The sequence below is a fragment of the Procambarus clarkii genome, chromosome 31, assembly GCF_040958095.1.
Source record: "Procambarus clarkii isolate CNS0578487 chromosome 31, FALCON_Pclarkii_2.0, whole genome shotgun sequence".
In the NCBI taxonomy this organism is placed as follows: Eukaryota; Metazoa; Arthropoda; class Malacostraca; order Decapoda; family Cambaridae; genus Procambarus; species Procambarus clarkii.
In genome coordinates, this window is record NC_091180.1 from 31001447 (window position 1) to 31027509 (window position 26063).

A 26063-nucleotide genomic window follows, 5' to 3' on the forward strand; every position below is an offset into this window, starting at 1 on the left:
CCAACCTCACTCGCCACGTCTGCCAACCTCTCCCTCACCCACTAGGCTAGCCAATCTCACCCTCCACGCCTGCCAACCTGTAACCTAAATGGATACATGCAGGTGAGACTAAATAATGGCGAACCAGAGATGTAAACAGTTGCATCATTACCTTCGTTTCCTTAAAGTCAAAAGTACGTTTGATTATTCCAAGGGTTTGGTTAGCTTTTCTGAATGTTGCTCCCACCTGTTGTGCCCCGTTTAGCGAGTGATGGATTTGGACTCCAATGTCCTCTTTCTCATAATCTGCTGTAATGTAATGCTATTAATTTGATAGTCGTGGCATGGGTTGTTATGCCCCACATGCAGAATCTTGCATTTGCCAATATTTAAAAACATTTGCAAGTCTTCTGTCCATTTGTGGGGTTCTTGTAGATCTCTTTGTAAGGTTTCAATATCATTATCATTTCCCACTTTAACATAAATCTTCGTGCCGTCTGCAAATTTGATAATGTGGTTTGTAATATTTTCATCTATGTCATTGATGTATATGATAAAAAGAGTAGGCCCCAAGATGGACCCTTGTGGTACCCCACTTATCACATTTCTTCATTCAGATTCGTTCCCATTTAGCACGACCCATTGTTTTCTTTCTTTCAACCATTGTTTTATCCATTCTAATATTTTACCATTTATTCCGTGGGCCTGTAATTTCCTTGACAGTCTTTCATGTGGTACCTTATCAAAAGCTTTAGCAAAGTCCATGTATACCACATTCACCGGAAAGCTTTTGTCCGAGTAGCTGGTGACCGTTTCCAAAAATGTGAGCAGGTTTGTAAGGCAGGATCTGTTTTTATAAAACCCATGTTGTGTCGATTGTACAAGATTATTCACTGAAAGATGGTGAATGATTGAACAAATCCACAAGGGCCGTGACAAGGATCGAAACTGCGACCGGGAGCATCCCAGACACTGCCTTAATCTGTGGATTTGTTCATTTGATGCATCACGTTAGTGTGATCTCTGTGTGTAACGGTGAATGATTCCCACCCCTGAGAATTCTAACCTCTGAATCACTAAATTCCGAGGATAATGCAATTACGAAACTAAATTCGAAGCGATAACAAATGCCAACGAAAAGGTTTATCTGGGCACGGAAGAAGTGCCGACACTTTAGTATCAACAAAGGCGGAGGCTAACGTACACAGTGCAGGCCAGACTCCCCTCCCATGTATGACTAACCATCCAGAGAGATGGCGATATTAGCCGTACTGAATTGTGTAGGAGCTGCTAATATACATTATAACTACACGCATAAATTACCCATCATATATTCGGTGTAGTTTTCATAAATACCTAATCAAATATATTCACGGACGTATTTGAGTCCCAAGATAGTTTATTGAATGTGAGCTCAGAGCATCTTCCGGCAGCGGGCGATGGCTTCCCAGTTGTTGGGCGCCTGCTGTACTGTGAGCAGTCTCACGCCTGGTTCAACCCCTCGAACACCGAGTTATACCATTAATACCAAGTGATTATAGTTTAAATATTATGAATTTCTGGTCATTGGAGTGTTGGTGTATATTGCGTTTTATCATTTGAAAGTCCAAGCTGCTTTAGAATAAATCATGTTTTATTTAACGTGCTGAGAATATTAAGTTTGATCCAACTCGGTGATTTAGTTTTCAATGTGGTTAAAGAGAAAGAGATTGTCGACAACAATTCATGTTTAGTTTTGACAAAAGTGGTAAATTAATGCCAAAATGTTTTTGCTGGAGGCGGCTTTGACTAGATATTAACACAAGGTGTTGGAGCTGAGGTTACGGCGGCTAGTTTATGACATGAACAAAAATAACAGGACTATCTAGACCTCACACTGGACACTGACACCATACTGTAGCCGGGCGCAAGTGTGAATTACTGCACACGTCCGGATTTCGATTTTACGACTGAAAAAAAGAATGCTTTAAATTTATTATTTCCACAGGAAAGAATAACAGGGTGCAGATTTGGAGTTTTCCCGGGACAGGCAATAGAGGACACAAATTTTGAACTTGGAAATGAATAAACAAGGTACAGACGTGGAGAGTGGGCAGAAACCGGCCCAGAGTACTGAGGAAAGTGAAGAGTGTGTTGGTGGGGAGAAGAATATGGGCGGCCGAAGAACACGAGGGAGGATGCCGCCCAGAATTCGGGTGGGCGGCAGCGAGTCCCCAATTCACGACTATTCAGGTAAGTTTGTTTAATTAGTTATTATGGATCTCGTACACATTCTCTGGGCAGTGACAGAAATGTTGCAGTTACATAATGTACTTTAAAATCACGTCTGCTAACAAAGATGGGACTACAAACAAGGATAATGAACTCGAGGAGTAGACAGACGAGAACCTGCCTGTAATAGTAATCAAAGAAACAAAAATGTCATGATCCATAACTGTGAAGGATTCCACGAATATAAAGTACTGACTATTACTAGAGTTAAACTGAAGTAAGTACCAAGCATTAAGGAAACTAAAGATAAGATAACAACTGGAAGTGAAAACTTACATTGACTCAGAGAAACAAGAAACCGGGGGTTAATATTTTCCTTAAACTATCACTAGAAGTACACAGCTGTTGCATATTAACACCCGCAAAACAATATTGCAATATCACGAAGACCAATGCAATATTAGATTTGCTTTTAGGAATCTGAAAAGTCGCCGAGGACCTTTAATAACACAGACGTCAGACCCGAGGCATGCCACCAGACTAGTCAGAGAGGGAGTGTGGAGAGTGGTGGCTGAGAGGGATGGGGAGAGTGGTGACTGAGAGGGAGGGGCGAGAAATGTGTTTCAGAGATCTCACAAACAGTTTACACAACCCCCGCGCCCACCCTTCCCCCACACAGGGTTCTAACCTAACATTGCCTCAACTCTGCTCTTAGTTTGTGGACTATTTCGCATGTCCTGAAGATAATTTCAATCCTCTAGACGGTGGTGCAAGGGTTGACGTCACACACAGTTCAGGAAATATATTAACTTTCAACAGTCGACAATAATTGCAACTTTGTTAAAATGTGTTTAAATAATAATAATAATAAGTCAATGTGTCGGTGGACAGGAGGCCAGAATGTATTCATGCACGTTTGGCTTTTATCGAGGTCCTCCCTTAAGATCGAATTACTGACCCAGCCCAGGATGCAACCCCACAACAAGCTGACTAACTCCTGAGAGGACCAACTCCTAACTAATTCTTTACACGTATACCAACCCATCCTCGAGGCTGACCCGACAGACACCCCATCAACATATCCAGACAATGACACCCCCCTTAACACAGCTACCATTGTTGAATACAAATAATTTTAACTGATGCTGGAAAAAGTGCTAAATAACTCCTTACTACGCCTTACACAAATCACTCCCCAGGCTGACTTGCCACAAATCCCAACCATCAGCACTAGGAGTAAGAAATTCCCAGCTGTATAAACACCCCAGCGACCTGGCACCTTGACTGAAAAACCACATAAACCACACTCTCCCACCACACATCCTCCAACCACTCCCAGATATTCAACACGGGCTGTATTCCTGGCACGTCAAAGAAGACCAAGGCAATCACAGCTCAGACGTAACAAGCCGAAATACGACTACATAATATAACCCATCTTCAACTAACCTACCCCAACCTAACCTAACCTTATGCACATTAACACCCATGCTACTTAATGTACTCTAACCTAATCATAATCTACCATAACCTATCTGAATTGCGACTAACTCCCAAACATAGTGGCTTTACAAGAATGTAAACACGTCATGCTATGTACTGTACTCTCATAAACCCAATGTAACTTGGGTTTATGAGAGAGTTGTAGGGTTTATGAAAAATAATTGTTTTTCGACTACCTAACCTACCTAACCTAACCTAACCTAACTTTTTCGTCTGCCTAACCGAACCTAACTTATAGACATAGGTTAGGTTAGGTTAGGTAGGGTTGGTTAGGTTCGGTCATATATCTACGTTAATTTTAATTTCAATAACAAAAAATTGACCTCATACATAATGAAATGGGTAGCTTTATCATTTCATAAGAAAAAAATTAGAGAAAATATATTAATTCAGGAAAACTTGGCTTATTAGGCAAATCGGGCCTTGCATAGTAGGCTCAGAAGTGCGTTCTGGCTACTAGGTACGACATATATATATATATATATATATATATATATATATATATATATATATATATATATATATATATATATATATATATATATACATATATACACACATATATATATATATATATATATATATATATATATATATATATATATATATATATTTATATATTACATATATATATATATATATATATATATATATATATATATATATATATATATAGGAAGGGAGTACCACCTCTAGCTGGAAGAAGGGGGAAGGGGGGAAGGGGGAAGGGGGAAGAAGAAGGGGGTTTATATATATATATATATATATATATATATATATATATATATATATATATATATATATATATATATATATATATATATATATATATATATATATAATACTTCGACTCACAAACTCAAGCCTCTTAACTAAACGTCACACTTTCCATAAAACAGCAACACTTTAATACCACCATTAACACAACTCCTCATATTTGCCATACTGAGTCCATTTTCCCTCATATGTTTATTTTCTCATTATCCTCACACCAATAGAAGACATCAATAACTTCCACTCTCTGCTAGTCCCACTGTGAGTGCTGCGTCTCGCAACAACTGCACGTACCGTGAAGAAGAACTGAGTACCTACTTACTGCTAGGTGAATAGAGGCATTAGGGGAAAGAAAAATGTGCCCAACCAATTCTGTCCCGCCCGGATTCGAACCCGGAATTCTCGATAATGCGTCGAGAAGGAACCAGACTGTACCGCGGGGACCCTAAAAATATTATACAAATATAATACATTTCTTGATTATTAGTAATACAATTGTCTAAATACTTGGATTTGTTTACATTTCATCACATTATGGTCTGGATGTGTGAGTAGTTTCTGACAGTTTAGATTTGGTCAGGTTTACACCCACAGATGGTACATCCAAATATTAGGTTACCTGTGTGTAAACCGAGCAGCAGTAGTCTACTGACGTTACTGGACGAGTCATGGCTGTGTACCAAGTCTTGGGATACTTAGTCTAGATTTTCTCTTTTTATCTCAAATTTAAAACAAAAATTAATAAAGTTCTTGTCATAATATTTTCCTCCGGCTGTTTCTAGGCAATCCAATACTACAATTTTTTCTTTGACGGCAAATGCCTTAGCTAACTCAATAATTATTCATTAAACGATTTTATGGGTTATATAGTGTAGACTTAAATTAACAATGTTAAGGGCCAATGCTGGTGCGAATTTAGTGAAAAATACGATAAATTTCAGTGACTAATAATACTAATGTTATAATAAATCTGAAATAAGGATTTGTTATATCAATACATTTAGGTACACTCGCATTTATGCAGCTACCCTAGACTATATAATTAATTGTGCCAGGGGACAGAAAGCCAGAGTATATTCATATACGTTAGTCTTTTATCGACTTCTGTGATTTCTCTCGTATCAGATTTAGATGTGCAAGGATAAAGTAATAATATAATCTACGGAAATATCACACATACATTCAACTACCTCGTTCCTCGAAAATGCAAATAAATAAATAAATAAATGTTTATTTAGGTAAGGTACATACATACAAGAGATTTTACAAAGTTTGTTGGATTAATAGATAGAGCTAGTACATACAATGCCTAAGGCCACTATTACGCAAAGCGTTTCGGGCAGGAAAAACATTAATGACTAAAGCTTAATACTAATGGGTATAAAGAATAAAATGTGTTGAGAACAAATAAAAATAGAGGTAAAAGAGGGGGGGAACATGGCTGAAAAAGCAGCACAAATACAATTACAAATTATTACAGACAATTACATTAAAACAGCGTTGTTTTGAAAAAAAACAGACATGGGTTGACAACAGAGGGGTAAGGTAGGTTACAGGGAATTTATTAGGTAGTGCTTCGTTTTTATCTTAAACTGGTTGAGAGAGGTACAGTCTTTAACATGGTTGGGAAGGTCATTCCACATTCTGGGTCCCTTGATTTGAAGAGCATTTCTAGTTTGATTAAGTCGTACTCTAGGAATATCAAAACTGTATTTATTTCGGGTATGGTGCTCATGGGTTCTGTTACAACCTTCAATGAATCTTTTGAGGTCAGGATTGGCATTACAGTTCAGCGTTTTATATATGTATAATACACATGAGAGAATGTGCAGTGACTTAATATCTAACATATTCAGAGATTTGAGTAGGGGTACCGAGTGATGTCTGGGGCTAGAGTTGGATATTGTCCTAATAGCAGCTTTGTGTTGAGTAATTAGAGGACGTAAATGATTTTGGGTAGTAGAACCAAAAGCACAAATACCATAGTTGAGATATGGATAGATGAGGGAGTAATAGAGAGTCACCAGGGCAGGGCGGGGTACATAATATCTGATCTTAGAAAGAATGCCAACAGTTTTTGAAACTTTTTTTGATATATTTAGAATGTGTCCCTGGAAATTCAGCTTGTGGTCGATGAGAACGCCAAGGAATTTGCCATCTAATTTGTTACAAATTTGGGTATTGTTTATTTTGAGATTTATTTGATTAGAGGATTTATTGCCAAACAGAATATAGAACGTTTTGTCAATGTTAAGGGTGAGTTTGTTGGCAGTTAGCCAAAGATGGACTTTCTTTAGCTCAGTATTTACTGTGACATTTAGAGCAAGGGGGTCAGGACTGGAGTAAATGAAGGTTGTGTCGTCAGCAAATAGAATTGGTTTGAGGTGTTGGGAGGCATTTGGAAGGTCATTAATGTAGATGAGAAAGAGGAGAGGGCCAAGTATGCTGCCCTGAGGAACACCAATGTTGATAGGTAGGGTGGGAGAAATTGTATTATTCACAGAAACATACTGGAGCCTGTCAGTAAGGTAAGATTTGAGGTATTGCAGGGAGTGTCCTCTGACTCCATAATGATGTAATTTAAGAAGAAGGTTTTGGTGGTTGACAGTGTCAAAAGCCTTACGCAGGTCCACAAATAACCCAACAGGGAACTCTTTTTTTTATCAAGAGCTGCGTGAATCAAGTTAATCATACAAATAAGTGCATCGTTAGTGCTTTTTTTGGGTCTGAAGTCATACTGACAAGAGCTAAGTATATTGTGTTTGGCTAGAAAAGAGTAAAGCTGCTTGTAGATTAGTTTTTCAAATATTTTTGACAAGTTAGGCAGGATTGATATAGGTCTGTAGTTGTTAACATCTGTGAGATCACCACATTTGTGGACAGGGGTTACTCTCGCTTTTTTTTTAGAATGTCTGGAAAGGTTTGGAGTTCAAGTGACTTGTTGAAGAGCAATGCAATAGCAGGGGCTAAAGATCTGGAGGCTTTTTGTAAATCAAAGTTGGTATCTCCTCGAGGGCACTAGACTTGGTTTTAAGGGAAATGATTATCTCATTGACATCAGTGGAATTAGTAGGCTTTAGGTACAGAGACTGTGGATAGTTACCTGTAAGATAGTCCTTAACATCAGTACTGGAAGATGGAATATCATTTGCAAGGGATGACCCAATGGATGAGAAGAACCTATTGAACTCAATAGCAGAATCAGAGGCTGAAAGCTGACCAACGTTATTGGACAGGAGTGTTGGTTTATTTAAAATCTTCTTTGATCCCAATATTTGTGAAATTGTGCTCCTAGTTATTTTAATGTTGCTCTTTATTTGGGTAAATTTATCTTCATAGTATTTAGTTTTGGCTCGTCTAATTATTTTAGATAGCAATAACGAGTAATTCTTTGAGAATTCTTTGGAGACGGTTCCTAACCTATACTTCTTCTCAAGGTCATGTTTTTTGTTAATGGATTTAAGTATTCCCTTTGTAAGCCAAGGATTGTTAAGCCTTTTGTTTGTGACTTGTTTTGTAAGCATAGTGACAGTGCACAGGACAGCAAGATTAGTGAAGCAGTCGGTTCACGCAAGCGTTCCTAATTGTCAAGAAACTGTCGTAATAAAGTGTTCTAACTTAACCAACCAGAGAACCCAAAACAGAAAACGGGACCGTATGTCAATTTCGCGAGCCGCTGCCATTTTCTTGTACCCCAGTTTCTGGCCTTTAAAGTATACATCAAAATGCAACTTGCTATAAGGAGGACGGGTTGACTGACGACGATATGAGGAGCAGCCGAGGAGGACCTACTCCTGTGCAGCAAAGAAAAGTCACCAATCAACGAGAGGATTCACAGGGAAATTCATATTGATGGCTTTGTTTCTTGGTACTTGTTAGTGACTGGGACGTTTCCTCGTTGCAATAGAGTAGTTTTTCAGCCTATGGGTTTACCCCATCTCCGGTCACAGGTGTTTGGATGATAGACTAACCACGTGCTCAGGGCACCAATAAAGCAGGGGTCACTTTAACCACTTGGGCTGGACGGTAGAGCAATGGTTTTGCTTCATGCAGGTCGGCGTTCAATCCCCGACCGTCCAAGTGGTTGGACACCATTTCTTTCCCCTGTCCCAACCCAAATCCTTATCCTGACCCCTTCCCAGTGCTATATAGTCGAAATAGCTTGGCGCTTTCTCCTGATGGTTAATAATAGTTACAAAGCAGGGGGTTAGCAACAAAGCCATCAACGGCGACGTCTACTCTCCACGCACTTTGACAACATTACACAATTCACTTCCAGGCAACAATTCAAGGGGACGGGGAACTCCATCATCAACAGCGTCTCTTGTCCCAACTTTTGTACAGTTCTCCAAGCTACTACCGTTGTTACGTGTGCTATCCTACTTGGATAGCTATCCATGCTATCCTGCTTTGTATTCACCACCCCTTTCAAAGTAGGAAAGATATCTAAAGTATAAGGTGCCTCGAGACTGCACAGAGTAAAACACTTGAATTAATGGGACCATCTTAAAACATTCAGAATGTAATTAAATAAACACAGTTATCACATCTATATCAATAAATTAGAATGTTTGTTCAAGGTTGGAGGCCAAACACTTATGGCTAGCCTCACCCAATTTTCCAACATGGCTGCTGTGGGATCTATGCCCAACTTTGGCATGGATCAGTGTCCCCAACAATCAATTGGAACTGTGCCATAGGAAACCTTGTGAACCTCCAGGCGATTTTGGGATCAGCTGGACTTTTAAAATGTTATAAAAAAAGTAAAAATTAGTATTCTTGCAAATGCAGTAAAATATTATTCACTGATATACACAAAAATACAAAAATATCAAATTTTGACTGTAATAGGCAAATATGTTTTCATAACAACAGCACAGCAGTTACATATGGCGGCCTGATAGTTGAGTGGACAGCGCTCTGGACTCATAATCATAGGATCCGGGTTTGATCCCCGGTGATGGCAGAAACAAAATGGGCAGAGTTTTATCACCCTGATGCCCCTGTTATCTAGCAGTAAATAGGCACCTGGGAGTTTGACAGCTGTTATGGGCTGCTTCCTGGGGATTTGTGTGTACATGTATGGGGGGGGGGGGAATTAATAGTTAGTAACAATTGATTGATTGACAGTTGAGAGGCGGGCCAAAAGAGCAGAGCTCAACCCCTGCAAGTACAAGGTGAATACAACCAGGTGAATACATGGGGCTTGGAATGATGGGATCCTCCACCACCTGGACCTCATTGGAACAATTTGTGCAATAAAATAACTTATTAGAGACAAATATATGGGAGGAAGTGTAGAATAGTTCCAATGAAGACATAGGTGTTATATGCCCATTCAGTGAACTTAGTCGGATCATCAGAGGCCTATGGCTTTTTAGCCTAAAAGCAAATTTAGCAAATTCAAATTCAGCAGCCAGTTTAGGAGTAGAACTAAGTACCTTTAAAAAGAACTGGGGGGGGGGGGCCTCGTAGCCTGGTGGATAGCGCGCAGGACTCGTAATTCTGTGGTGCGGGTTCGATTCCCGCACGAGGCAGAAACAAATGGGCAAAAGTTTCTTTCACCCTGAACGCCCCTGTTACCTAGCAGTAAATAGGTACCTGGGAGTTAGTCAGCTGTCACGGGCTACTTCCTGGGGGTGGAGGCCTGGTCGAGGACCGGGCCGCGGGGACACTAAAGCCCCGAAAGCATCTCAAGATAACCTCAAGAAGATAACCTAATTAACTCAATGTAACCTACCTTACCCCGTAAATGTCAACCTATGTCTTTCTATTCTAAACAATGCTGTTTGTTGACCAACTTGTATAATTACTGATTTTTGCCATGATCCCCCCTTTTTTTTATTAATTTTTTCAACACAATTTATGCTTTACTCCCAATTACTATTAAGTTTTAGTGTAAGTGTTTTTTCTTCCACACCTTGCTCGAAACACTGTGCGTATTAGTGGCTTTAGGTATTATATGTACTTGCTCTATCTATAAATCCAACAGTATGTTTGTAACTCTGCCTCTATGTATGTACTTTTCCTGAATAAAATATTATTATTATTATTATTATTATTAAATGCAAGGAATATTTCCAGGATAAATGTTGGGTTGTATGAGAGTTTGCTAGGTTTCTGTAGGCAGTGTCAGACCAGCTGGGTTGTGATGGCTATGTGGGCATGTGAACCACTGTGAGCAATTGCCTCATTGATCTTGTCATTACCAGAAAAGCCTGGCCATTGGCCATGCAGTGGGGTTAGAATAACTATCAACATTGACCACATTAGATTACATGTTGGTTCCTGAAACTCATCACCATGATGCCAAACTTCTATAATTGCAACCTTTGCCTATGGTGCTCCAGCTCATCGACATGGCCCTAGATCATGGCTCCATACTTTTGGAGGATTTTGGCATTTCACATCCTCTCCCACCCAGAATCTGTGTCATGCAACACCTAATGGGGAAAGTAATGAAGCTTAGGATAAATGTTGGCATTCACAATTAGTTAACTCCTTGCTTCTAGATCTGCCAGCAGGCCAACACCCATTCATGCTGACACTACACACCCAACCTATGCATCTTCCCCATACTGGCTTACTGGACTCACTTGATAAAACCATACCTCTACATACCCATTTATCTTTGTTTAAGTTGATGCCATTTGTCAACTTAGCTGGACTGGACCCTCTGCCTTGCCTGAGGACCCTGATAAAAGCATCAGTGTGACTGTAGTTTACAGTTTTCATAACTCAGGCTGCATGATTCACTGACCAACTTGGTTCTTGAACCATGTAACTTTTATTACATGGGATAGGGACTGTAGTAACCAGCTGAACACTATAACCTTGACTGTTCAAAACCTACTCCACAATGCATACACAAGTCAAGAGCAAATACATCTGTCTATGGCCATGCCCAGATTTAATTGGTACAGGGATGCCTGCTATTGGCCTATGGCTGGCCAGCCGAGACACATCATTAAATGCCTTTCACTAAACTTAACGTTGGCTGTACAGTACAAGCTTGGCTGCCAGATACTTTCATTGTTCACAACTTGTTTTGGAGAGTTCACTTCTCTCCTACAGAACAACAAGCAGGAGAGTTCACTTCTCTCCTACAGAACAACAAGCAGGAGAGTTCACTTCTCTCCTCCAGAACAACAAGCAGGAGGAGAGTTCACTTCTCTCCTCCAGAACAACAAGCAGGAGAGTTCATGTCTCTCCTCCAGAACAACAAGCAGAAGGAGAGTTCACTTCTCTCCTCCAGAACAACAAGCAGGAGGAGAGTTCACTTCTCTCCTCCTGCTGCCAACATTACCCTCTTCCCAACCTGGTATTGGTTCTCTCATATAAAATTTTATCTTGTAATTTATTGAGAATATATATTGATGGTTATTACTGTGTTTCAGTACCCATCTATAATTTTATTTATTAAGGTTTATTGACAACCTAAGCTCACTTTGGTCCTAATGTATTAAAGATTAGGCAACATTTAAGTTGCTGATAAGCTATAGTAGACCTACAATATTTTTGTTTTATAACTTAAGGAATATATTCGCAATAAATATTAGTAAATATTATTTTCTGACAATTTCATAAAGCAAATAAACAGCTGTAATAACACTTTGCTCTCTTACTTGCATAAAATGTATAATCAACGCAAAGTATCATCTGCGGTGGCAACATTTTTATTTTATTCATGTGTTATTTTCTGATATGGGATAGAATGTATGTCAACAGGTTTAGGTGTGGATCCCCCTCGACATCATTCTCGATCCTGTCTCGATCTCTCCTGCTCCAACACACCTTGCCCTCCACCCAGCTCGGTCATTGCTCACCCTTGTGGTGTGGAGGGTAAGTATGACTCTCGCCTTAAAACTCCATTGGTCAATGTGTGCAATGACGCTTCCCAGCAGCAGCAGCGTTCATCTCGACATGTAGTTTCTGCAACACAATCTGCGCCCCAGGATGGTGTCATTACTCATGCAAAGAAAAACTCCTCTAGCCCGGTGGCTGGGAGCCCATCCCGCGGCAGTCCTCGACATGTCAATGGGGTGACAAATACTGGAATATGCATCAAAGAGCACCAGGCGATTGGCATCAAGGGGCACCCAGCAATGGGCCTCAAGAGGCACCATGGAATGGGTAACATTAAAGGGTACCAAGTGATGGGCACCAAGGAGTACCAGGACATGGCTACTAATAAGGGGCCCAAAACGACGAGTGTGAAACAGCATTCGAGGGTGAGCAACTGCTTGTCGTGGTCCCCCAGCTCTGAAAAACGACTACGTCAGCCAATACGACAGCGGGTGCTTAGCGACGGCAGCGGCAGGAGGCCTGCAACACTCTCGCGCAGTCTACGCATTAAGAGGTGGATCAAAACTAAGCAGCACAGGTCAGTGTTCAGGTCTTTTATTACGCTTAATGTTACATTAAGCATTACACTCACTAGTTACTAGTGAGTGTAATGCTACATTACACTCGGACTGGTGTAGTGTCTGTTTTTCTGTTATTAAGGCTAAATCCAGCTATTCTATGTTAATATTTTTTATATTTTATGTAAAACTTTGGGATAAAAATCATGCATAACATTACTTACACATGGCCACTTGTTTTAATACATATTAAGTTTTATTTATTTATTTATATACAAGAAGGTACATTGTGCGAGTGAGAGGTCACATAATATTGGTGTTCTTACATTCTTGCAAAGCCACTAACACGCATAGCATTTTGGACAGGGCCTTAAGCTAACAAATAAAGTTAAGATTATTAATAGATGCAGTGTAGCAAAATTTGAGAACAGCATAATAACTGCAGTATAAATTGATGGTATTGATTACATAGGTGAAGTTGCATGGTATTGATTACATAGGTGAAGTTGCATGGTATTGATTACATAGGTGAAGTTGCATGGTATTGATTACATAGGTGAAGTTGCATGTCTTAAAGACTAAAATTAGGGGAGTGGGTAACACAAGATACAGAGTTTGAAGTGCAAGGTAGGAAACTTATTAGAATAAAATTAAGTACTTTTTGGTTTTATTTTTTAATAAAGTATAGGTTAGACAATTTGTTAACTCGGTAGAGAGCGAGTTCCATAGACTAGGTCCTTTTATTTGCATGCAGTGTTTGCACAGATTTAGTCTGACTAGGGATATTAATACCAAGAGAATGTGTGTGGTGTATGTTTAGCATGTACAGTAGAACCTCGGTACCCAAACTTAAATAATTGGTTCCTGAATGCCGATTGAGTGTTGATCTGTTTGGGTACTGAAAAAATGTCCCCATAAGGAATAAAGTAAATTGGATTAATCCATTCCAGACTACAAAAAGTACTGTATATTAATTCAATAAATAAATTAAATAAATGCAAACACAGTTTACCATATACGCATATGCCTTCAACACTTAGGAGAGCTCAAGGTATATGCGGAAGGTGGCGAGGCAGAGGAAGAGAGATGTTATCCTTTGGCAGGGAAGTCCTCTACCATCATCACAGCTTTGTCAAGAGTTGTATTTTTCAAGAAAACTTTGCACTTCCCTCCCACTTTGCACACATTTCTTTTATTAGATAACTAGATTTAGGCATATCAAAGTCGGTAGCAAGAGCAGACATTCGGGCACCACTTTCACATTTTGCTATGAGTTTTTTTTCTTAATTTCAATCATGGTTCTAATTAATTTTCCTTTTGCTTGGCCCTTATCACTAACTTTCTTAGGTGCCATGGTGACATATTTACACTAAAAATATAGCAAATATACAAATAAACACGAGAAAGTTTAAAGAAGTCTAATGGTGTTGTGCACTGAATGACAGCTGTGGCAAAACTGACTCATTAGGGACGCATGATTATGGGCGAGTGCCGAGCAAACGGACAAGTACCGAACAAGAACACAGCTTCCGAGTGCCAAAATGTTCAGGTTGGGAGCTGTTCGAGTACCAAGGTTCCTGTGTACAGTATAGAGATTTAAACATAGGGTTGGTGTGTTTTCTGAAGACAGTTTGTTGTAGTTCTGATGGCAGATTTTTGCTGGGTGATGATAGGCTTAAGGTAATTTGCAGTGGTTGAATCCCATGCACATACACTATGTAAGATAGTGATAGATTAGCGACTAATCTAGAGTGTGTAGAGAATGTTGCTTGGTGGTAAGTGCATGGAGTGTTGCCTGGTGGTGAGTGTAATGTGTGCTGTCTGATGGTGAGTGTAATGTGTGTTGTCTGATGGTGAGTGTAATGTGTGTTGTCTGATGGTGAGTGTAGTGTGTTGTCTGGTGGCGAGTGTAGTGTGTTGGCTGGTGGCGAGTGTAGTGTGTTGTCCGGTGGCGAGTGTAGTGTGTTGTCCGGTGGCGAGTGTAGTGTGTTGTCTGGTGGCGAGTGTAGTGTGTTGTCCGGTGGCGAGTGTAGTGTGTTGGCTGGTGGCGAGTGTAGTGTGTTGTCCGGTGGCGAGTGTAGTGTGTTGGCTGGTGGCGAGTGTGGTGTGTTGTCCGGTGGCGAGTGTAGTGTGTTGGCTGGTGGCGAGTGTGGTGTGTTGTCCGGTGGCGAGTGTAGTGTGTTGGCTGGTGGCGAGTGTAGTGTGTTGGCTGGTGGCGAGTAAAATGGTTTATTGCAGCTCGTTACAGGACAAGCAAGACTCCTTTGTGACAGTTGACGAGGCTGATGATGATGGCAGACCCAAGAGCCACTATCTCCTGGATAACATCTTTGAAGATGGTGAGGTACACATCCATGACCCAGAGTGAGTATAAATGCCACTATTAAACTAAATATTCTCTTCCTTAAACTTGTCAGAACCTAGGCTTGGTCATCTCTATTAAGAAAATAAAGATTCTGAATTGGCACCCACGCAGAGAGGAACAGCTGTTGACAAGATACAATTGCATGATAATTCTACTTGACTATGCAAATACTGTAGAGTCAAATATATATTGACCTTGAGGTCTCTCTTTATCGCCACGTTGTAACCAGACTTAGTCATAACTTATGACCAAGTCATAAGTTATGACTTGGTCATAAGTGTAGAGAGAGGCAGGCTCAGGACTCTTAATGTTGTGGCAAGGTACAACCTTAAGGCAGGAAAAAGGAAGACATGAGGTGAAAAAAAAATAATGTCTTTATAATATGGGTTAATTTTTTCTCACCTCACATGTAACCACCTTTTTCTTGCCTATACAGTATATTTATTGATTTACACAAAAGCACTCAAGTAATTTCTTGGTTCATTTTCCCCTTCATGGTTATTTATTTTCACATTATTCATTGTGTAAATTTTTTCACAATTTACACACACACATACCTGGAGAAAAATTATATAACAGACATACATTATGGTTTTCAAATGGGAAGATTCTTTGTAACAACTCTACTTAGGGTTTATGATAGAACCTCAGAGTTTATCCAGTAAAAAGAGATGGTTAGGTTGATAATATTTATCTCAACCTAAAAAGGCTATCAACAGAGTCCCACATAAGAGGTTGTTCTAGAAATGGCAACATGCTAGAGGGGTGACAGGAAGACTTCTGACATGAACAAAATTTTCTGATAAAAACGAAGGCAGTAATCAGAGGCAATGTATCAGACTGTAGAACTGTCATAAGTGGAGTACCACAGGGTTCAGTTCTTGCACCAGTAATGCCCACCAGATCATTTCTGGTGGGCAAATATATAATTTTCTTTTTGTACTTACTAAAAAAAAAATATTAATTAAACTACTGTATTATTATATTTAATTTTATATTACTTTTATGTCATAATATTTAATTTTAAATGAGTAGTTTTAATTATTATAAAAAAAGGCTGTGATTTGTATGTCAGGCTGCAAGCAGCCACATCTAACAGCCTAGTTGACCAGACCACCAGCCATGAGACCTGGTCAGAGACTGGTCAACAGGGATGTTGATCCTCGGAATTACCACAAAGTAATCACAATGTAAAAATATGCCACAGGTGTTGTTGGATGCATGTGGATCTTATAACCCGACCCCTCTACGACATTCCCTATAAAATCCCCATTAATACTGCACGTTTTAATCCTGCAAGGTTTAATTGGGTTACCCCTAAGCGACTGACCTCAAACCTCAGACAGAGTCATGGGCAGATATTTCTATTTATAGAAATAGATGTTAATCTATGCATTATTTTTTAAAGTATGACTATAAGATTATCATTAACATTGTCAGGTTTCTACTATTAGCTTGGATATGTAAGAGAAAATGGTTTACTATGCAGAAATATGATAAACAACGAGTTTAAACGTTTGTTGTACACTTGGGAGATGTCTCTGGCATCAGAGAGTTGATAACCATTAAATTAAAAAAAAATAATGCTTTCAATGTCGTCCAGACACAGGTCCCGACGGCGAGTTAGTGCCCTGATGACCAAGCGACGTAAGCAGTGGCGCTCACAGACACAGCGAGACATCAGCCCAGCCTCTGATACCACTGAAGACAACATTGAAAAAAACACGAACCTAGAGGATTCTCTGCTGGACCATTTAAGATGGAACTCTCAGGCCAGTCATGAGCATCGTATTAATGCCCTCAGATCCTTCCTAGTGACAAAGAACCAGCCGCTGGTAATTCTCAACTTGCTAGAGGCTAACAAAATTTCTGAAGCCATAACAATGGCTAAGGAGAGCAAGACACGAGTGAGATTGGATGTATGTTTGCTGTGGGCATGTCTACATGGTGCTGCTGACCTAGTGCAAACATTACTGGAAGAAGGAGCAAATGTGGAGGCTCGAGACAATGCAGGTTTCAGTGCTTTACACCTAGCAGCAGAAAGTGGTTCTGAGGAAGTGCTGCGGGTGCTGCTTGAAGGTGGGGCTCGGTTAGGTGGTCCCAGGGAGTGGGATGGCAATGAGGAGCTTACCCCCCTAATGTTGGCTGCTCGCAGAGGATGTGTGGGGGGCCTTGAGGCACTGTTGGCAGCAGGTGCCAATTTAAATGCTGGACTTAATACAAGTGGAGAGACGGCTCTGCATCATGCAGTCCGAGCAGCATCCATTGACTGTATTCAGTTCCTTATCAATGCTGGTGCAACAGTCAATCCCACTCTCCTTTATAGTGAGACACCCCTCCATATTGCAGTTTGTGAAGGGCTATCTGATATAGTGGATATACTTCTAAGTTCTGGGGCTGATGTTAAGGCTTCAAAGGGAAATTCCAAAATGACATCACTTCATATTGCTGCCCACGAAGGTTATTGCAAAGTTGCTCATCAGTTGTTAAAAGCTGGTGCTAATCCAAACCAGGAAAACCTCAGACGACAAACACCCCTTCACTTAGCTGCAAAGGCTCAAAGTTACGACACTGTACAACTGTTGCTGAGCTTTGGTGCTAATCCCAATGCCCATGACTGTGATCTTAAAACACCACTTCACAGCGGGATCTTCAAAGGGTCAAGATCCCATGAATGCCTGCGACTTCTGCTGGAGGCTGGAGCCGACACCAATGCAGCAGACCAGTTGGGATATACTCCCTTACACATGGCAGCACTGCATGACTCTTCCTATTGTGTGTTGCTGTTCTTGGATCATGGTGGGGATGTGACGGCATGCACCCGCGGAGGAATCTCGGCCCTCCACCTGATCCTGCAACGAACACCTACGGTCATCACTCACATCCACGAGAACCTTGATGCTGCCATTTCTTTCAGCGATTATGAGCAACATGAGAGAGACTCACAGGTAGGCTAAGAATCAGCACCCTCAAGTCTTTCAGAAGGTTGTGCACAAATGAACTTCACCTTCACATTACATTAACAACAACTTGACATTCTCATTATTGTTGAAAATGAACATATGTAATCAAATATATTTCAAAATTACTTTGTCGTCCATGAGACTGTCTCAGTACCTGTGTATCATGAGTTATGTTCACTTTCCTCTCTTGCTTGGTCCCACTGACTTACAAGCACCTAAAAACTATAGTTGGGTACCTCCCTCTAGGTCAGTTCTTGTCTTTCAATATGCCATGCATCTGGTTGCTCACAATTATGTGTCTTCTTACTGACAATTATAGGTCATCTTTGATATTGTACTCTTGAAGGGAAGACGTTTAAGTTAAAGATTTCACTTAAAATTAAACCCTTATTTTTCAATCAGGTTTAGTTACAAACTGATATTTTTAACATTACTCAACTGCTTTCTTCAATACAGAAAAGCATATTTACTTATGCATATTTTTACCTATCATCATAGATTTGAATTAGTTGTTTGCCTTTAAAATGTGTATTTTAAATCATGGTTTAATTTATTCTGTCAATGGCAAAATTGTCCCAAATACTAAAATGTATTCATCTTATTTTATATTCTTCCTTCTCAAGCAACACCAGTTTCCTGTTAATATGATCACACATATTAATTACTCAAGTCCTCTGCACCTGCTTGCATGCAGCATGTGCGTATAGCTGCACCTGACCACATGATGGTCATGATATTTTCAGCATAAATTCTAAAAATAATAGTAATCTTCATTACTATTTAATTCTTCTTCAGTATGAACAAAGACAGTTTGAACCTTATCAATGAACAGTATACAATATACATTCAAGTTTGAGAAAATGCATATTTTTTATTACTTCTCGTATAACAACTTCCATCGTCAAAAAATCAATTCAATAGCATTAAAGCTTAAAGAGTTATTGAACCAAACAATGGTTTGTAATAGTGACTCAACTATGAAGTAACTGGCCACTTCTCATTGGTCACACCACCAGCACATAATAGTGACCTACCAAACTCTTCCTGCTCCTTACCCAAATACCAGGCACTGTTCCTGCTCCTCAACCACATGCCAGACACTGTTCCTGCTCCTCAACCACATGCCAGACACTGTTCCTGCTCCTCAGCCACATGCCAGACACTGTTCCTGCTCCTCAACCACATGCCAGACACTGTTCCTGCTCCTCAACCACATGCCAGATACTGTTCCTTAGATCTCCTTAAGGAGATAGGAGGAATCTTTAAGGAAGATTAGCGGCTGCATATTACTTTATCATGGAATGCAGTTACTGTATTTGTCTGCAGGAGGAAGAGTGGCATGATTAATTTCTGCATTTGAACCAAATCAAGAGTTACCTATACAGAGTCATGTCTAGGATCTCAATAGCTCATTGAGATTGTGCACAGTATGTGGTTTGAAAATCTAGATATTTGGGAAGTCACAAAGGATACTGGATGCTATAATTATAAATGGAAAGTATCAGAACTACTGTTATATAATTTTTTATAATTACTTAATGCTATATTGCCATTAGTTAGTGAATGGTATATAGTGTAATTTGAATTTTAGGGAAAAATATGGGAGTTTCGTGCCAATTTTAAATTTTTTGTCGTGGTCATTACATAAAAGATTCTTGGTACTTGCCAATTTCAATAGTCAGATTATATTTATACAGATAATAATATGCCCTTGCTAGGATAGCACGTACCATAATCAGCTATTTTAGCTCGAATACCAGCGAGTTTTATAAACCTCTGTTAGAAGGTGAAGTTCATCATCACTTATCAAACTTCCTCTATATGAATGAATGTTATATTTACCATTAATTACATAAAAATAATTCTGTAACCTAATTTAGACTAACTTAGCTGACAGGAAAATTTAACATGCTACAATACTTTCAATCAGAAAATTGCTCTTTTATTTTGTTTTCAGGTGCAAATAGATTTCCATATTCTGGTGCCAGGTGATAAGGACAGTCTGGAGTGTCGAATGCTCTCCTGTTTTATTCAGGAAGGTCAGAAACCTCTTCTTAAGCATCCACTTTGTGAAACACTACTCTTCCTGAAGTGGCTCAGGATCCGCAGCTTCTTCATCTTCAACCTTGTGTTTTATGCACTGCTGGTGGCCATGTTGACCTGCTATATCATCATAATATTCCCTGCAGCTTCATGCCTTCGTCTCAACTCTACCACACAAGAAACAACATTCACGCCTTTCCAGTTTACCGCCTCGGCATCCCCCAATGAACACCACACATCACCTACAAGGAAAACTGCGCACCTGCAGCAACACAACCCTCATCACGACACTGTACACTCCTCACACTATACAGATGGTGGTTTGAAACAATCGGAAAATTCTATCACCATTTTACCCACACTCACATTGAAATTATCAGAGAGAGAAAAATGTGGATTGAAATATGAAGATTTACTTGCTTATCCTCTTTATTTTATATGGATAGGAACAAGTATACTAGCAGTGAAAGAGATTTTTCAAGTAATTGACTCTCCTAAGACATACTTCTCTTCTTGGGATAATGTTCTTGTGTGGCCAGTAATTATATTCACAATGACTATTACAGTTACCTCTTATGTCCGTGAAGATACAGAAGACTGGGAGCATCACTTGGCAGCTGTTGTCATCCTAATCGGTTGGGTGGAGTTGCTGTTGCTCATTGGCCGCTTTCCAGTCTTTGGCTTATATGTACAGATGTTCACTCATGTTACAAAAAACTTTGGAAAGTTTTTATTTGCTTATATTTCCCTTATTAATGCATTTTCCCTAAGTTTTGGTGTTCTCTTTCCAAATCACCCTCCCTTCAGACTGTATGCCCTAAGACTTGTAAAAACATTAGTCATGATGACAGGAGAAATTGAATATGATACATGGTTTTTCAATGATGATAAAACTATCATGTACCCTGGAACATCTCACATAATATTTGTTATTTTCTTAATATTTGTAACAATAATACTAATGAATTTACTTGTTGGCTTGGCTGTCTCCGATATCCAAGGTCTTCAGAAATCAGCTGGTTTGGATCGTCTGGTGCGCCAGACAGAGTTGATTGCACATTTTGAGTCCTTCATGTTTAGCAAGTGGTTTGCATGGGCTATGCCAAAAGGAATTCTTAGTTTCCTACACCGCAGTATTCTTCTGTGTCCCTCTTTGTATGGGAAGACTTTAGTGCTTTCTCCCAAGATGCTTCAAGACACTGGCCTTCCTCAAGAACTTGTTGAAGTTATACTTAACACTGCTCGGGCTAGAGATCGTGCCTCACGTCGCAGGAATGCATTTGCTAATTTTCGAAATTTGAGCAAGTCTGCGCAGTACTCTAGTGATGCAGATGGAGATATGCAGAAAAGCATTGATGCCCTACGTTTTGGTCTAGACTTACTTGTGTGGGATGTAGATGCACGACAAGAAAACAATGTGCAGATAAAAGAAGCTCTGGCCACTCTATCAGATGAAATTGTTCATGTGAGCAAGTGTGTTGATACCTTAGTAGAATCCAGGATGTGCCCAAACTGTCAACAGCAGTTAGAAGGCAAAGATGAACGGACGAGTGTGTACTCATCGTGTGACTCCTTAAACATAAAGATCATACAAGGTTCCACTACAGCACTTTAGAAAACTTAGCATCATTTTTGCATAGTTGTTACATTGTAGACAATGTATTAGATTAAGTAGAATTAAATATAAAACACTCGGTTATTGTTCTGTAGTACTTTTATAAACAAATCCCATCATACAATGCCAACATCATGAGCAAGGTTGGCAATATGTTATTCCTACTTGTAGAATGCTGATCTCACTTAGTTGAATGAAACCAATGGGAATGTAAAGACCACTCCATTGGATATGAATATGCTAAAAAATTGTTACACAGTTCTTTGTATCATTTTGATGACAACGTAGAGACTTCATAGGCATAATTGTATTTGATAATGATTAATGTGCATATTATTACACATTTGAGATGTGATTAATCATGTAATGACAGTGCCTGCTCACTATATACAGTAATACAGTAATTACTCTATAGTTTGGATAAGATGGGGTGGACACCCATTTAAGTAACATATATGCATTATCTGAAGTACTTACAGCACAAGTACAAATAATGAAAAAACTAGCATTGAGTGTAATGAAGCGCCTCTTTCTGGTAAAGCCTCGGTAGCTCCCTGAAGCTATCTTGGCGAGATAGCTTCTCACTACCGGGTCACATCAGTCGTGGGAGTCCTGTTTGGAAGACCAGAGTCAGAACCTGGCCTCCTCACAAAGGTGTAATGAGCTGAGGATTGTTACAAGACCATAAGTACAGAATATTATTGAAACTGTCAACAAAATGCACCAATTGTGTTAAGAGTGTAAACAGTGTCGAAATGGCAGTGTGATGCTCTCTGCCATATACGTGCTGGTGGTATAGCTTCTTTAGGGCTATAATAAGTTTTGAAAGAACACAGCCAAGCTGAAGGATTGCCAGATAAAATGTAAACGTATAGAATGACCATATTGAGACAAATTGCTTTAATGGATATATAGAGGCTTTTTTTTCTATCTTGGTAAAACTTGTGCAGTCTTTTGTGATATAATGAATAAGTTTAATATGAAACTATTTTATTGATAGTTTTATTTACATATTATACAATGTAACAGTGATTGCCAGTCGCCAGTTCTCTCGACAATGCATCACATGAGGCATTAAACCTGCATAGGCATATATTATGTTATTCAAATATATAAAATTATTTCTTGCTACTAGCATTGTAGAAAATTAACTATAACAATTAATTACATGGTGAATTATGAAGACTAGTATTCATGGAACCTAAACGTGACCATAAAACTCATATAGGAAAGTGTTAATGACACAATTACATCTTTATATTTAATAATTTAAAAACTGGAGGGATTCATCATTTCTATTTACATGATGCATAATATACCCTGATAAATATAAGTGATTTTCGGTAGTTATGCATTGTCAATTGTTAAACGTGAAAATTACCGATTAAGAAACATTCTTAAGATCAAACTGCAGCTCTTAACATCCATCACTCCCATAACAACATTAGGCTTCATATTAAATGCTGACCATTTCCACATACTGTATTCTACACTACTGCAGTGTTAAACAACATTTCATCATATTTCACAGCAATAATAAATTTACTATTATGATTAGTGTACCACATGCACACTTAACTAGTTACCGTGCCACATATGTACACCACTCAACCCATCCTCTTAAAAATAACGTCACTTTTGGCTTGTATGCGTGCTAGGGCCAAATTTGGACGTAATTTTAAACGAAATCGATTCACAAAAGTGACGTACTGTCCCGTTTTGTTTGAGTCGTCCAGCCTACTTGGTAAGGTTAGAAGAGGAAACTTTCAATTAATGTTTTTCATGACGTTTTGAAACTGAGAATTTCCTGTCCACCTAACCTATCAGAGGACCCTTAACTTACTGTTGGTGAAAAAAAAAAAATCCCAAATTTATTTTCATTTTCAAATTACGTCCACTTTCGGCCATGCGGGCAAATGGCCAAAAGCGACGTTCTTTTTAAGAGGACAGGTTGCACCACTAGCTAGTTACCGTGCCACACATGTACACCTCTAGCGCTGGTTACCGTGCCACACATGTACACCTCTAGCGCTGGTTACCGTGCCACACATGTACACCTCTAGCGCTGGTTACCGTGCCACACATGTACACCTCTAGCGCTGGTTACCGTGCCACACATGTACACCTCTAGCGCTAGTTACCGTGCCACGCATGTACACCTCTAGCGCTGGTTACCGTGCCACACATGTACACCACTAGCGCTAGTTACCGTGCCACACATGTACACCACTAGCGTGTGACTGTTGGGAAAACAAAAGCAACCCAGACGAAACTTGACTTGTGACAATATCCAGAACTAAGTATTGTAAACGAAGGTTAACACAGACATTGTTAACTCCAGACACATTACTGCAATAATTTATAACAATATACAGAAAAAGGAAAACAAAAAGGACACACTTGCAACAAAGTTTAAATTACAGTAATTAAGCAGACTTTTCTATATGTCAAAATTATTGTGTGTTCAGCTTACATCAAGACAGTTCTAGCAAAACAAACAACAGCTTTTAAAATTACAAATTTGTTTGGTAAACATGACAAATCATATGTATAGAGAAATGACTATTGAATTAGTCTCGATTAATCTTCAAGTTCAAGTGAAGCCTAATTATGCATCGAGAGTGAATAATACCAACTACTGTATTAAGAACCATAAAACTACCAACCAATACAAGAAACAAAGATCTGTACAATCCTTATTTGTCACATACAGTTAGCAAGAATGTGTCTTATTGTAATCTGGTATTGTGTAAAAATAAATAATTCCCCACAGTATCCTTTGCAATAAATTGGTTATCCCAGAAATCATCTAAATAAGTACAACATTGCCTTCATAATAATACAATATTACCTGTAGTGAAATACTGTACCTTATTTATATTTAACCTCATTAGTAATTTAATACAAATATATTTCCTATGTTCACAAAGATCACATAAGCTAAGAGCACTAATTAAACGACAAATTTGATTAATCATTTACGTCAGTAAAAAACTGAGCCGACATGGGCTGCATCAAGGTAATGGCAGGATATACACAACACCCATAACCCAAACTTTCAGAAAAATGTCTGCCAGTCACAAACAAATAACTTAAAAACAGATGTTAGTCTGGATAAACTTGCTGCAAAGTATCCAACAATCAGGTCAATACCAGGAATCTCCCTAGATAAACAAATTATTTGGACAAACAGCACTAATTAGTCAATATTGTGATATTGTGACCAACATGAGAAAATGTCTGTATTGGGAAATAAATGGCAACAATTCTATATTTCCATATTAAGGTGGTTGTCAAGAAGCAGATTGAGAGAATATTTGAAGAGTACCTGGTTTCACCCATGACATGCCATTGTTGCTGCTGTCCTCCTTCAATGTGCTTTCTGGGTCATTCTGAAAAGTATAAATATGGTAACATCTTGAAAGTTACAACATTCCACTAAATGGATTTCCTCTTTAAACTCTAGTAGGTGCCTAGCAATTAAACGGGCCATGAGGTTTGATTCCCACCGAGGAGGCACAGTCATTTCATATTTGAACTAACCTAATTTTGAGATTATAGCAATCTCCCCACTGGCTTCTTGCAAAACCCAACTGGTTCAAAAATACCCAACCAAATGAAGGGGGGGAACACATTCTGCTTTACTCAGTCTGCAGTGGTGAATCTAGACCTATGAGTTGGTTAACTCATAAATGCTTCCAATCTCTGCACTTTAAGTGTGCATCATTGTCAAGGATCTTGACCCATAACAAAAACACGTTTTAATAGAATCTATTCATGGGAGGTATACACAGTCCAGCATACACTACATCAAAATATGAACCACGTGGTGAAATGAGAACAGGAGGTGCCACAAATGATTGTTACTGTACAATCAACAAGACACTGAATATTAGAAGTACATGAATATTGAGTTCAGAGAGTATGAATTAAGGGAGTATCCCTACAAATAAGCAAGTAATTATAAAAAAAAAGGCACCAAGCCTGGGAGATTGAAGTAGCTCTATTAATGTCACTAGATACATAATCAAAAGGCGCTAAATATCGCCGAGTATGTCACTACGAGAACAAAAGCACACAAGTTGAGCGATATCAAAGGTAACGGATTCACCAAGGATTCTAGCAAGGAACAAATGACCAGGAAGAACAGTTACGAAGCAAGACTCACGAACATCCTGAAAATCTGGACATTCTACAGGGAGATGCATGGCTAAGAGGGATATTGCAGTTCGGACAGTAAAAAGCAG

At 39.2% G+C, this 26063-nt stretch overlaps 2 protein-coding genes across 5 annotated transcripts in view; one reads left to right on the top strand and one right to left on the bottom strand.

The window, feature by feature from the left end:
• The first annotated feature begins 1969 nt into the window (after positions 1-1969).
• Positions 1970-22809, top strand: LOC123758852 (transient receptor potential channel pyrexia). 2 transcript variants are annotated; one of them, XM_045743595.2, is made up of 5 exons: positions 1970-2211; positions 12196-12850; positions 15069-15194; positions 16799-18143; positions 20116-22809. In XM_045743595.2, exons 1-5 carry the CDS (start codon positions 2040-2042, stop codon positions 21814-21816), a joined length of 3999 nt encoding a protein of 1332 aa, XP_045599551.2. In that variant the 5' UTR covers positions 1970-2039; the 3' UTR covers positions 21817-22809. The 2 variants fall into 2 exon arrangements, with proteins under 2 accessions (XP_045599551.2, XP_069190781.1); XM_069334680.1 differs by lacking the exon at positions 1970-2211 and adding an exon at positions 10663-11788.
• LOC123758853 (AKT-interacting protein) overlaps positions 22790-26063 on the bottom strand; it is a 98974-nt gene continuing 95700 nt past the window's right edge. For all 3 annotated transcript variants that reach the window (XM_045743598.2, XM_045743597.2, XM_045743596.2), the window contains one exon: positions 22790-25208. In XM_045743598.2, coding sequence (XP_045599554.2) covers positions 25110-25208 — 99 coding nt within the window. In that variant the 3' untranslated portion in view covers positions 22790-25109. The remainder of the gene's footprint in view (positions 25209-26063) is intronic.

What these genes read in the sequence shown, in the direction of transcription:
- LOC123758852 (XM_069334680.1), top strand. Translation starts at nt 11,362, where the DNA reads ATGGCCATGCCCAGATTTAATTGGTACAGGGATGCCTGCTATTGGCCT. An exon ending in ATCAAAACTAAGCAGCACAG is followed by an intron (nt 12,851 to 15,068) that starts GTCAGTGTTCAG and finishes GGTTTATTGCAG; the next exon opens with CTCGTTACAGGACAAGCAAG. An exon ending in GTACACATCCATGACCCAGA is followed by an intron (nt 15,195 to 16,798) that starts GTGAGTATAAAT and finishes AATGTCGTCCAG; the next exon opens with ACACAGGTCCCGACGGCGAG.